The 13,671-nt window shown below is 66.4% G+C and overlaps 1 protein-coding gene across 2 annotated transcripts; it reads right to left on the minus strand.

Annotated features, from left to right (window-relative positions):
• Positions 1 to 309: 309 nt before the first annotated feature.
• On the minus strand, positions 310 to 6,739 carry MSL1 (MSL complex subunit 1). 2 transcript variants are annotated; one of them, XM_054000407.1, is made up of 8 exons: positions 6,541 to 6,739; positions 3,540 to 3,763; positions 2,830 to 3,206; positions 2,110 to 2,174; positions 1,866 to 1,933; positions 1,509 to 1,633; positions 1,356 to 1,428; positions 310 to 1,222 (listed from the first exon to the last, which is right to left on the minus strand). In XM_054000407.1, the coding sequence occupies exons 1-8, from the start codon at positions 6,682 to 6,684 to the stop codon at positions 1,132 to 1,134; spliced, it is 1,167 nt and encodes a 388-aa protein (XP_053856382.1). In that variant the 5' UTR covers positions 6,685 to 6,739; the 3' UTR covers positions 310 to 1,131. The 2 variants fall into 2 exon arrangements, with proteins under 2 accessions (XP_053856382.1, XP_053856381.1); XM_054000406.1 differs by lacking the exon at positions 6,541 to 6,739 and adding an exon at positions 5,065 to 5,123.
• Positions 6,740 to 13,671: the final 6,932 nt, after the last annotated feature.

Genomic DNA, 13,671 nt, shown 5'->3' on the forward strand with positions numbered 1-13,671 from the left:
GGGGGGCACAGGCTCAGTGCAGGAGGGGGAAAAAGGAGGAAAAAATGTGGAAAAAGGGGAGAGATAGGGAGATAGGGAGAAACAGGGAGATGGGGAGAAAAAACAGAAGAAAAAGGGGGACACATGGAGCCCCTCCCCACCCATCCAGCACCAAGAGGGTCCAGCAGCACCCAGGGGCTCGGACAGGCAATAATGGCCCCCCCTCAGAGCAAACCCCTCGCCCGCCTCAAAACATTTAAATTACGTTTTTAAAAAAACCATTAAAACCCCCCAAATTGTGCGCACAGGGTTTCTATTTCACAAAAAAAAAAAAAAAAAAAAAGAAAAAAAAAAAGAAAAAATTTCTTTTTGCTTTTTAACTCTTCCCCTCTGCCCCTGCCAACCCCGCTCCAGAGAGGAAAACCACGAAAGAGGGGGGGGGAACCTCCCAAAAGAGAATCCCAGGTGCTTCCCAGCTCCCAGCCGGCTCCGACACAATCCGCCCTTTATCCTGCTTTCTGCCTAAACACAACGTGAAGGCAGCAGCGGGCGAGTCCCGGGGGATGAGGCATCCCCAGACACGGGATCCGGTGCTGGTGATCCCACGAGCCCCAGATCCCAAGGCCACGGGGCTGTGGAGGTGCAGCTGCTGGGCCGGTGGCACCGGGAAGCCGGTGCCAGCGCGGGGGGACGGGTCCGGGAAACGTTCCAAAACCCAAACGAACGGAACGGGGATCGCAGAAGAACGAAACCACCCGTCAGCACGGAGCAGGCGGCAGCCGGCCGCGACCCGGCCGTGGCAGAGCTTCTGGTGCCAGAGGGGTGTTCAGAGCCCCCGAGGACGTACGGAGCCTCCCGGAGGTGTCTGGAGCTCCTGGAGGTGTCTGGAGCTCCCGGAGGTGTCTGGAGCTCCTGGAGGTGTCTGGAGCTCCCGGAGGTGTCTGGCGCTCCTGGAGGTGTCTGGAGCTCTTGGAGGTGTCTGGAGCTCCCGGAGGAGTTTGGAGCTCACAGAGGTGTTTGGATCTCCTGGAGGAGTCTGGAGCTCCCGGAGGTGTTTGGAGCTCCTGGAGGTGTCTGGAGCTCCCGGAGGAGTCTGGAGCCCCTGGAGGTGTCTGGATCTCCCGGAGGAGTCTGGAGCTCCCAGCATCTCCCTCATTTCCGACAGGTCCGGTGCGGCGTCTGCTTCTTCTGCACCTCCAGCCGGCAGCGGCTGCGCTCGTCCAGCCACGGCAGCTCGAAGTTCCTGCGGGCACAGCTGGTGTCACTGCAGCGCCGCCCCGGCCCAAAATGGCACCATCCACACCCAAAATGGGGCAGGGTGCCTTGCCAGGAGTGACACCGGCCCGGCCCCGTCCCCTCCCGGCCCCGGTACTCACTGTGGGGCCAGTTTGGGCAAGGGCCGGCCAAAGGCGACAACGGGCAGGTAAGGGGTGATGAGCAAACTTTCCACTGTGGAGAGACACCAGAGTGTGTGAGACCCCTCATCTGCACCCCCACCCCACCCCCGACACCCCCTTCCCAAGCCTCACCATCATCTGGCTCAGGGAAAAATGAGGTAACTTCAGGTTCCGACTCCTGAATCCCTTTCCTTTTGTACATTCGGAGCTGCAGCCGCTGTAGGATTCTCTGTTCCCTGATCCGCTGGATGTCCCACCTGGAAAACAGGATGGCTGGGAAAGTGAGGAGCCACGGGCAGTGCCAGACTCCCCGAAGGTGATCACAGGGGCTGCACTGGCTGCCAGTGATGTGAGAGCATCCCTCCTCTTGCAGCATTGCTGGTGCCCACCGCAGCTGCCCCCTGCCCTGCCCCCTGCTCTGGGTGACACCCCGGGACCCTCCCCCTTGACACTGGCACTCCAGACCCCCATTGCTCCCTTTGCTCCAACCTTTTCCTTCGTTTCTCATCCAGCTCCAGCTTTGCGTGCCGTTTGGAAAAGACGCTGTCATCCAGGTTCTGCAACGACACCGGGCAGGGATCAGTGCATCATCCCGGGGCCAGACCCCCCACCTCAGCCTCCCTACCACAGATGGGGTTTATGCTGGACGAGGGGATGAAATGCCACCAGCTCTGGGGGTGTGGGACAGCCTGGAAAGCCCCTGTGGCACCGCCAGCTCCGATGGCTCACGTACCTCCAGGAGGTCCGAGGGGTTGGGGTCTCTCAGGGGCTCCACGACATGGTCCCTCCAAGACGGAACTGCAGGGCAAGAAGGGTGTCACCCCACACCAGAATCCCCACAGCCCCTGCTCCATCCCACCCCCTCCCCACTCCCTTCCTGCCCGTCCTTCCCCTTGGAGCACGGCTTGGCATGCCCCAAACCCCCACCCTGAGCCAGCAGTGGGAGCTGCCACGGGACAGCAGAGCTCATCTCCAGTCCCTCGGCCTGGCACACGAGCAAACCTGAGCCACCCCCAGGGACGTGCCAGGCTCTGTCCGTGCTGGGCCACCTGGCACAGCCCAGCTCCCATCGCCGGCACCAGCCTCGCTGGGCTCAAGGCAGGACAAGCAGCGGATTTGGGGACAGCAGGTGACCCCGGTGCTGTGTCACCACGGCACGAGCCAGAGACGCGTTTCCCACCCACCCAGAGGAAGTTGCTTCACCGCTTGCTGCAACAGACGCCAGCCAGGAGCCCTGCCCAGAGCAGGGTGAGCCTGAGATGAGATCTGGGAGGGCCCAGAGCCGGCACCCACCGCACTGGAAGGAGCCAGCAGCACGGCACCTTTCCCAGCGCCCCGGGCACTCCCTATGGGAATCTGGGAGCCCTTTCCCAGACTCAGAATGAGGGTGCCGAGCCCTGCTCCCAGGCTGGCTCAGCCCCAGCAGCTTCTCCATCATTCTCTCCATCCTTACTTGCTACAGTCTCCTCCTTTTTGGGAGAAGGTTCCCGCAGCGGCGATGGGGGCGGCTGGTGCCAGCGGCACAAGTACATTTCTGTGGTGGACAGATAGGGCAGGTCGTCGGCCTCGCTGGCAAAGCCTTTCTCCTTGGGGAGGGTGCCGGGGCCCTTCGGCGGGGCTGATGCTCTGAGTGGGGTCTCCAGGAGCGACCGGGGTTTTTCCGGAGTCTCTTGGCTCCGCAGTTCTCGTTTACAAACAGTTTCAGCCAAGGAGCCGCCCGATTCCTCCTTCCCCGGGGAGTGTTTTGGAGTTTTACTCTTCACTTTGGAGAACTCGGACACTAGTTTTTTAACAGGCGTCTTCCTCTCCGTGCTCCCAAACGCTGGCTTCCTGCAGGAGGAAGAAGAGCTGAGCCAGGCACACGGATCCTCGCCCTGCACCAGGGACGCTGTGGGGGGCTCCTGGCACCCCCAAACCAGGGCTGCTGCACCAGGGCCAGATTTAAGCAGCCCACAGAGGGGCCTCCCCAGCCATTTTGGGACCCTGCACTCCCCACACAGGCTTTCTTGAGGTTCTCCTTGACACAGAGATGTGTTCCTGGTGCTGGGTGGCCTCTCCAAACACCTCAAAGGCCGCTGGGCAGTGCCAGCCCCCACAAACAGAGGGTGAAGCCATAGGGAGTGTCCCCCCTTCTCCCCACACAGCCCCCCGTGCACTCTGTACCTTTTATGCCCCTTCCCGTTCCTGCCGTAGGGGAAGTGCTTGGGCTGCAGGGTCGGGGGAGGCTCCAGCAGGTCCTGGGGACACTCCAGAGGCAGCTTCTCACATGCCTCTGCCTCCGGCTTCTCATCCACCTCAAAGCCCTGGAAGATGCGGTGCTTCTCCCGCTCGCTGTCCTTCTTCACCAGCTGCACCCGCCTTTCCATGCGCTCGATCCGCGCCAGGAGCTGCAAGGCAGGTGAGGGAGGGCTCACCTCGGGGTGGGGTCACCCCCGTGGGCACCCCGGGGGCAGCTGCCACTGCGTGTCCAGTGGCACAAAATGGCCACTCTGCAGCTGCTTCTCCTGCTGCAGGGACATCTTCCACTATCCCAGGCTGCTCCAAATCCTGTCCAACCTGGCCCGGAATGCAGCACCAACCAGAGAATTTGGGGGTCCCACCCTCTGTGCATCCTCCCCAAGGATGCAGGATGGCAAGGGGGGATTGCAATGGTGGCCCCTGCCCACGGTCACCTGCCCCCAGCCAGGGCTTGCACGGTTTAGAAGGGTTGGACTGCAGAGGGGGGTCCCAGCACCCCCAAAAGGAGTGGCTTTGGGGGGGGACCCAGCTCTGGGGAGCAGAGCCCAGTGCACGCAGGGTGTGGCGGTCCCATGTCCCCAGCAGTGTCACCCGGGGGAGGCTGTGCCCAGGGCAGTCCCTGAAGTGCCACCACGGCCTTGCCGCAGTGGCTCCTCCATGTTGGGGGACGCGGCGTTGCCTGCGGTGACATCACGTGGGGTGTCCCCGTCCTTCCTGCCACCAGCGGGGCCACCCACGGCTGGCACCGCCACTGCAGCTGGGCACGGCCAGCGCCGCGGATGGCACAGGGCCACGGGGCCGTGGGGGCTGGCAAGGGGGCGACCCACGGCTGTGGGGTGACACAAAACCCATGGGGGGGGGGGACAACGCAGGTAGGGCAACGTGGGGGGGGGGGGGGGGCGTACAAGTAGGCAACCTATGGTGGGGTCACACACGGCATCTCTGGGGTGACACAGACAGGACACACGTGTCGGGGGCGGGGGGACCAGCACAGCTCAGCCGTGGGGACCCCACCAAAGCTGCCAGCCTCTCGCGGCTGTGAGCGCCCCCAAATCCCCGAGGTGGGGGGGGGCGCAGCCCCTCCGCGGCGAGCAGCAGGGCGACCTCGCCGGTGGCCCCGTGGTCCCGCCCGGTTGCCCGCGGTGGCGCGGCCCCTTTAAGCCGCCCCCCCCCGGAACCGTCGCCACGGTGACGGGCGGCGGCCCGTTAACCCCCGCCCCGCCCCCGCCCTTTGTGCCCCCGCCGCTTTGTCTGGGGGGGGGGGGGGGGGGCTGCGACCCCCGGGGGCACCCGCGACCCCCGAGGGGGGAGCCCGGCCCTGCGCTTGGCAGAGACCTCCGGGGTGGGGCTGGGGGGGGCAGAATTGCCCCTGGCGGGTGTTTAACCCTTTGGGGAGGGGGGGGGCATTAACAGCCCCCCACCCCCGGAGGGTTCCGTACCCCCCGGGTACCTCGGGGAGGGGGCAGGTGCCCCCACTGAGGGAATTACTTCTCAAAGAAGGGGGGGGTGGTAACTCCTGGAGTGCCACGGGGGGAGAACAGCAACACCCAAGGGGGGGGGGTATTAACCCCTGCGGTGCCAGCGGCGGTCGTGAACCCCCAAAAGGGAGGCACGTGAACCCCCAAGGGGCCCCCGTTAACCCCCAAGGGGCCTCCACCACGAGGGGAGAACCGTAAGGCCCGCTGTGGGGCATTAACAGCCAAGGGGACGGATTAACCCCTGCGGTGCCACGGGGGCAGCAGGTGAACTGCCAGGCGGGGCACATTAACCCCCCCAGGGGGTGCACTAAGGCCTAGGGTGACACGGACGTTAACCCCTATGGGGGGGGACATAAACCCCCCCAAAAAAGGGGGGCATTAACGCTCGAGGGGAGCAGAATTAACCCTCAAAGAGGGGGGCATTAACCCCCATGGGGTGCAGAATTAACCCTCAAAGAGGGGGGCTTTAACCCCCATGGGGTGCAGAATTAACCCTCAAAGAGGGGGGCTTTAACCCCCATGGGGTGCAGAATTAACCCTCAAAGAGGGGGGCATTAACCCCCATGGGGTGCAGAATTAACCCCCCAAAGAGAAGTGGACATTAACCCCCAAAGTGTGTGGGGGGGGGGCATTAACCCCAAAGGCGGGCACAGAATTAACCCTCAAAGGTGGGGGGGGGGGCATTAAGTCCCATGGGGTGCAGAATTAACCCCCAAGGAGGTGGTGAAATTAACCCCCAAAGAAGGGGGCACATTAACCCCCAGGCAGGGCACTGAATTAACCCCCCCAAAAAGAGCTGAAAACAACCCCCAAATAGAGAGGTATTACCCCAGGAAGGGGGGGGGGGTAAATGAAGCATTGAGGGGATGGAATTAACCCCCAAAGAGAAATGAAATCAACCCTCAAAGAGAGGGGCATTAACCCCCCCACCCCAAAAGGGGGGGAGCATTAACCCCGTGGGTGTCACGGGGAGTGAGAACTTTCCTGCTGGGGGGCAGAATCCCACCACAATCCCAGGGACCCCAGGGTGGTGTTGGGGAGCCATTAACCCTAAGGGGAGGGGGGCATCACTCTAGGGGAGGGGTGTTAAAGCTAGGGGTGGTTAAATTTAGTGGGGATCACCCCATTGGGGGGGGGGGTCACCCCTTAGCAGGGTGTCAAACCTAGAGAGGGTTAACCCTAGGGTGGGGGTCACCCCATAATGGGGGGGGGGGTTAAACATGAAGGAAGTTAAACCTAAGGGAGAAGTTAACCCTGAGGGGGGGGTGGTCACCCCAGAGGGGAGTGGGTTAAATCTGGGGGATGGGGGGGGGGGGTGTTAAACCCAAGGAGGAGTTAACCTTGGCGGGAGTTAACCCCTTCCACGCCGCATTCCCGCCCACCTCCCCGGTCCCGCCGGTGCCCCCCCCACACCCCCCCCCCCCCCCCCCCCCATTCCCCCGCCGTACCGTGTCGCGCTCGGCCCGGAGCTCCTCGATCTGCCGCTCCTTGGCCTGCAGCTGCTGCTGCTGCTGCTCGATCAGGTCCAGCTGGAGCAGCAGGATCTGCCGCAGGCAGGCGGCCTGCCCGGGCGACCCTCCGCCGGCGCCCATCGCTGCGCGGGCCGCGGGCCGCCGCTTCCCCGGCTCCGCGGGCCCCGCTCCCGGCCCCGGCCCCGCTCCCGGCCCCGCCGCCGCCGCCTCCCCGGGCAGCCCGCCCGCATCCCCCGCCGCGGCCCTGCCCCCGCCGGCCGCCGGCCCCGCCGCGGCCCCGCTCCGCTCCCGCTCCGCCACCCCGCAGCCGCGGCCCGTGTGTGCCCCCAGCGGCGGCGGGGCCCGGGGCCGCCGGGCCGGCGGAGCGGGGCCTTCCTCCCCCTCCTCCCCCTCCTCCTCCTCCTCCTCCCCGCCCGCCCCCTCGGGCCGCCGCCGCCCGCCCCCCCGGAACGCCGTGGACCGCATGGCCGGGCCCCGTTACCGCCCGCCGGCACCGCGGGGCGGCGGCGCGGGGGCCGCCGGGGGCATCGGCGCGGAGCGGCCCCTGCCCCGGGGAGGACCCGCGCGGGGATGAGCCGCGCGGGGGGGCGGCGGGGCGGGGGTCGGTACCGGGCACGGGACCCCGGGGTACCGGCGGACGGGGCTCGGCGCGCATGCGCCGGCGGGCGGTGGGGGCGGTGGGATCCCCGGGGGTGAGGAGCGGGGCCGGTCCCCGCCCGGGGACCCCCGGGGCGGTGCCCACCCGCGCCGCTTCCCCCGGGCCGGCGAGGGGGACGGGGGACGGGTGGGTGGTCGCGACACGCGGACACGCGTGAGGCGGGGGTCCCGCGCCGCAGTACCGGGGGCGGCCGCTCGGGGGCCCCCCGAGAGTGGCGGTACCGGCTCTCCGCTGGGGGGGGGGGGGGGGGTCTCGGGTCACGGGCCGGTCCCGCGGCGGGAGGGGACACGGCGGGGCTGGGAGACCTCCGGACTGGGGGGATGGGACACGACACAAAGGGACCCTCCGCTACGAGCCCCCCCCACGCGGGGAGGGCCGAGAGCGGGCGGCTGTGCTGTGATTCTGGGGGGTCCGCAACTCACCACGGCCGCACACCCCCCCACCACGGGGGCTGAACCCCCCCACGGGGGCTGAACCCCCGCTCCCCGCACACACAGAGCTCTCGGACGCGTGCAAGAACGTGCACACGCACACGCACGCACGCACAAGTCCGCAGCACCCCCTCTGCAGAGGCTGCAGCCCCAGCACACTCGTGCGTACACGGACACGCACACGCACACGCGTGTCCCCCTGCGGGGAGCGGCTGCAGCCCCTGCACCCCCGACTGCAGCGCCAGAGCACAGGTGTGCACGCCCATGCACACGCGTGTGCACACGCACAGCCCGGACCGCAGCCCCACGGCGCACGCATGGACGCGTACGGGCGCGCACGGACATGTATGTACACGTACACAAACACACACACGGAGGATCATTTCCCCCTCTCCCGGCTGAAACTCCGCCCCCCCCCCCCCCCCCCCGCAGCACACGGGGCCGTGTCACCGGGGACACACAGGGGACACGCGTGGCACGTGCTGGGGACGCACAGGGGACACGTGGGGGACGTGCCTCTCCGCAGAGCTGGCGTTCAGGGACGCGCAAACACACGCGAGGGGGGGGAGATTCCCCTTCACCCAGCCCCCTGCGAGCATCGCGGCGCCCCTGGTGCTGGTGCCCGGGTCACACCGGCGGTGCCACCCCCACGGTGTGGCACTGGGGAAGCCCCTCCGAGGTTCCTGCCGTGCCACGGGTCACGTCAAGCCCTGCCGGCAGCTGTCCCCAGCAGCGTGTGCACATGGACGGGTGTTGTTGAGACACGCGGGGGGGGGGGGGCTGTGGTTGTCCCCCCCGTGGGATTGTGCACATCCACACATGTGGCTGTGGTCACCTCCAGGGGTGGCAGTGCCTGTCCCCCGGCACGGCTGTGCTCACACGCACACAGCTGTGTTTACACGCGTGTGTGGCCATTCTCACACACACACAGAGCCATGGCTGTACACACGCGTGGTCACGTGCACACGCATGCACGGCTGTTCTTATGTTCATAACCGTGGCTGCACACGCGTGTGGCTGTGCTCACACACGTACACGGCTGTGGTTGTACACGTGTGGCTGTGCTCACACACGTACATGGCTGTGGTTGTACACACGCGTGTGGCTGTGCTCACACATGTACACGGCTGTGGTTGTACACACGCGTGTGGCTGTGCTCACACACGTACATGGCTGTGGTTGTACATGTGTGGCTGTGCTCACACACGTACATGGCTGTGGTTGTACACACGTGTGTGGCTGTGCTCACACACGTACACGGCTGTGTTGATACACAGAGCCATGTTCACACACGTGTGAACACATTCACACGCATGACAGTGCTCAAACACACAGAGCCATGTTCACACACACACGTGGTCATGTTACACACACAGAGCCATGTTTACACACGTGTGACCATGCTGACACACAGAGAGGCATGTCCACATGCACGACAGTGCTCACACACACACACAGAGCCATGTTCACACACATGACAGTGCTCAAACACACAGAACTATGTTCACACACACGCCTGGCCATGCTCACACACACACAGAGCCGTGTTCACACACACACAGAGCCATGCTCACACACACAGAGCCATGTTCACACACACACACACACAGAGCCATGTTCACACACACACACAAAGCCATGTTCACACACACAGAGCCGTGTTCACACACACACACACACACACACACACAGCCATGTTCACACACACAGAGCCGTGTTCACACACACACACACACACACACAGAGCCATGTTCACACGCACACACACACACACACAGAGCCATGTACACACAGACACACACACACACACACACACACAGAGCCGTGTTCACACACACACACAAAGCCATGTTCACACACACACACAGAGCCATGCTCACACACACGCCTGGCCATGCTCACACACACACACAAGTCCGTATCCGCGCACACGGGTGCCGTGTCCCCGCCGTGCCCGTCCTGCCCGGGCCGGTGCCGGGGCCGGTGCCGGTGCCGGTGCCGGTGCCCGGGCCGGTGCCATCCCCGCTGCGGCAGGCCCACGTGCCGGCCGGCGCCCGCCCGCACATGGCTCTGCAGCAGGGAGGCTGCTGGGGCTAAAAATGGAGCAGGGCGCACATGCCAGCGCCACGTGACGCGCATGGAGAGGGCTCCCCGCGAGAGGAGGAGGAGGAGGAGGAGGAGGAGGAGGAGGAGGGAGCCCGCTCACATGGGTTGGCACAGATGCCAACCCGGCCGCGGGGCACGACGCCGTGGCCTCTCTGTGACCTGTGGGTTGGGGGGGGGGGGGGGGAGGCTAATGGGGTCGCCCCCTCCCCACTTCCTCACAGGTTTGACTTTTGGGAAGGTCAAACATGGGGTTACAGCGGAGCGGGAAAGGGGAGGAGGGTTCCCAGGCGGTGGGTCTGAGGTGGGGGATCTGGAGGCCGAAGGAGCTCCCGGTGCTGTCCCGCCCCCTACCCCCCTTCGCCCCCCCCGTGGGGTCCCAAGGCTGCAGAGGGAACACAAACATCCGCAGGTGAGATCTTGGGGGATGGGGGCAGGTGAGAGGGATCCCCACCTGCCATGGCTACTCCCCTTGGGGGTCCTCCCCAGACCACCCTACATGATGAATACACGGGGGTCCCGCCTCCCCCAGGGGTCCTGCACCCCTTTTGCACCCCCATGTCACAGTATCACCCCAATTTCTGGGCCCCTGAATCCTCTTGGGGTCCTGACACTCCCGAACCCTATCTCAGTGCACCTCTCCTGTGGCCCTGCACCCCTGAATCCTCGTGGGGTTCCTACACCCCCTGACCCTGCGTTCCTTTTTGGGGGTCCCTGCAACCTCCCGGGGTGCATTCATCCCTAAATCCCGCACGTCCACGAATCTGTGCAGTCCTGCACCCTCCTGGGGGGGGTCCCTGTATCCCCTGCACTCCTGCAGTCCTGCACCCTGCACCCCCAGACCCTGCACTTCCCGGGGTCTCTCTGCACCCCAACACCGGTCTGCCCCGTTCCGCAGCGCCAGGACACCATGGGGTGTCCCCGCCTGTCTTGGGGTGCCCCCACCTGCCGTGGGGTGCCCCGCCCGGGGCCAGGAATGCCTTGTTTACCCCGATTTTTCCCGTTCCCGGGGAGGGAGGACGATTCTGGCAGCGGGAGCTGCTGCTCCAGCCAAGAGCCAGGGGCCGAGCCAGGGCTGCTCCCTGCAGGAAAACACCCCCAAACCACCCAAAACCCCAACCCTCCAAGCACTCTCCTGGCCCCCACAACAGCACTGGGGGGGGCTGCCCCACCCTTTCCCCACAGTGCCGTCATTGGGGATGGATGAAAGGGGGGTCAGGGGTGCAGGACCCCCAAACTGGGTGGCACCCAGTACCTCTGGTTGCCCCCCGAAGTACAGTTACGGGTGGAGAAACTGAGGTTCGATGTGTGTAGGGTGACACGGGGACACAGCTGGACCCAGTGTCCCCAAACCCACAGGACAGCTGCAGCCCCACGGTGGGTCTGGGGGTGCTCAAGTGGGGCTGGGGGTGCAGGGTTGGGGGCCCTGTCCCGTGGCAGCCCCCGGTGTCCAGCCTGGGGGCAGCGGGGGTGATATGCAAGAACGACCCCCCCGCTCCCGGCGGAGACGCGCCCCCCCCCCCCCCCTTTTCCTGGAAAAGGTTCAACAAGGTAAACAAGGCTCCAGCCCCGAGTAAAAATAAACCCTCGGCACGCAGGCGCCGGGCGGGAAGCGGGGCGAGCGTCACGCGGCACGGCCACGGCACCGACACCGGCACCGGCACCGGGCACCGGGCACCGGCACCGGCACCGGCACCGGCACCGGCCCTCCGCTGCCTCCTGCCCCCGGGAGCAGGGGAGGGAAATGCAGACTGCGTCCCCCGTGCGGCTGTTGAAGTGGGGGGGGGAGTGCAGGGGGTGCATCTGGGGGGATACGGCAAGGGAAGGGCAGGGGCACAGCCGATGGCACGGACGGGGTGACGTGTGTGTCCCCCCGACACTCCGGGCACCCCACGGCCGCTGGGGGTACCCCACGGGGGTCCACGCACGACGGGATGGGGCAGATCTGGATTGAGAGGTAGAGACCCTGGGGGGTGCAGGATGCAGGGGGTGCAGGGTTTGGGGTGAATCTGGTGGCATGTGGCAACCTTGAGGGGCGTTCAGATGCCCCCTCCGTGCCATGGACTTGTTTGGCACGGGCACTGCCGTGACGGGGTGCACAGAGAGCCCCCCGAGGCACAGACCCGGCCTCTGGGGGCGTTCCCGGCTCACGTCAGCTGCAGTACCCCCCTGTCCCGGTGGCTTTGGTGGCCCATGCTCCCCATGGGTGGTCCCAGAGTCGGGATATCGCAGTCATATCCCAGCTGTGCCCAGCCTGGGGTCCCTGCTCACAGCACCTTCACCAGGACCCCCCCGTGCCGGGTTCCCAGCCTCACGGCGGGACCCCACAGAGAGACTCCAAGAGGATTGTCCCGTCCCTCCCAGCCCCACTCCGGTCCCGGGGATTCCTGAGGGATCAGGATTTCAGGCGAGCATCACAGCGCCGTGTGCCGCAGCGCCGTGCGCGGGGATGTTTTCCCAGTCCAGACGTGCAGCTGAGTCACGGATAATCACCGGGAACGTGCCGGGAGGGGAACGAGGAGCTGCGGGGGCCGTGGGCACCTGCACGGTCCGGGCACGGCCCTGCGGGCAGGCGGGTCCCTTCACCCGAGGACTGGTGTCCCCCCCGCGGGTCCCCCGTTCCCGTGCCAGCCCGGCCCCACACATCCTTCCGGGAGCTGCCGCGGTTCTCCCGGCCGGAGGTGCCACGGCACCGCGCAACCGCCCCGTGACTCAGGGCAAGGGCACGTCCTGTGGGGTGTCGGGGTGTTCCCAGTGCCCCAGTGCCTTGGGGAGCCCCGAAATCCCGGACCACCCCCAGCAAGCCCCGGACACCCCCAGCTGAGGGTGGCCTCATCGCCCACGGGGTTCCAGGGGGTCTTTGGGGTGCAGAGCTCTGGTGCCCCTCCCCGGGTACTCCGCACAGCCGGGGCACCGGGGGCCTCCCCTCCTGTGGGATTAGCTCGGAGGATTTCCCGGCGCTGGCACATCCGTGCTCTGCTCCTTCTCCTCCTGGCTGGGGGCCAGGGCAGCGCCCGGCACACGGCACCTGGGAGAGGCTGCTGGCACCCCCAAAACCTTCCCCGCGGGGCGAGCAGGAGCACCCACGAAGCCCCCGGTGCCACCGGGCTGGGCCAGCCCCGGCCGGCGCCGCGACCCAGATCTGCCACCCACTCTGCCCTGGCACCGCTGGTTGCCGCAGCCTCCGCGGCAGCCAGGAGTGGGGCCAGGCTGGGACGTGGATGCCAGGCACGTGCCACAGCGGGCACCCGTGGGGACAGCAGGGGCTGGGCAGGGCAACTTCGGGAGGGGGCAGCGGGCAGGGGGGCAGCTGTGCCGGGGGCACAGGCGCCCCTGGAGCGGGGAGGCTGCGGTGCTGGAGCCGAACAGGTGGGCACAGGAGACGGTGCCGTGTGGGGTGTCAGGGTGACTGGTATCCCCCAGTGCAGGGGACAGTGCCACGCGGGGTTACAGGGGTACCTGGGTGTCCCTAGGACAATGGGCAGTGCTTTAAGGGGTGACAGAAGTACCTGGGTGTTGTGCGGGGTGGCATCGGTGCCCAGGTATCCCCAGGGGAAGGTGCCACGCAGAGTGACAGTGCTGTGCCTGGATATCCCCGCTGCAGGGGACAGCCAGTGCCACGGTCAGGTGTCCCCAGTGCAGGTGACAGCGCTGTGCAAGGTGACAGGGCTGCCAAGTGCCGTGACTGGGGGTCCCCAGTGCGGGGGACAGCGCCGTGCCGGGTGACAGATGTGTCAAGTGCTGCACCCAAGTGTCCGCAGTGCAGGGGACACTGCTGCGCCCGGGGGCTCCCGGTGCAGGGACCGTGCTGTGCCGCCTGGCGGGGCACCCCGTGTCCCCGGTGCAGGGACCGGTCCCCGCGGTCCGTCAGGCGGCCCCGGTGCGGGGGTCCCCGCCGAGCCCGGGCTCCCCAGC

This window comes from Vidua macroura, chromosome 27 (assembly GCF_024509145.1).
Source record: "Vidua macroura isolate BioBank_ID:100142 chromosome 27, ASM2450914v1, whole genome shotgun sequence".
Taxonomy (NCBI): domain Eukaryota; kingdom Metazoa; phylum Chordata; class Aves; order Passeriformes; family Viduidae; genus Vidua; species Vidua macroura.

Bases quoted from the DNA above. Each gene is read 5' to 3' on its own strand.
- MSL1 (XM_054000407.1), bottom strand. From the start codon at position 6,684: ATGGGCGCCGGCGGAGGGTCGCCCGGGCAGGCCGCCTGCCTGCGGCAG. The intron at 3,764-6,540 runs GTACGGCGGGGG...CCTGCCTTGCAG, and splicing joins TCCGGGCCGAGCGCGACACG to CTCCTGGCGCGGATCGAGCG. The intron at 1,934-2,109 runs GTACGTGAGCCA...GTGTCGTTGCAG, and splicing joins ACCCCTCGGACCTCCTGGAG to AACCTGGATGACAGCGTCTT.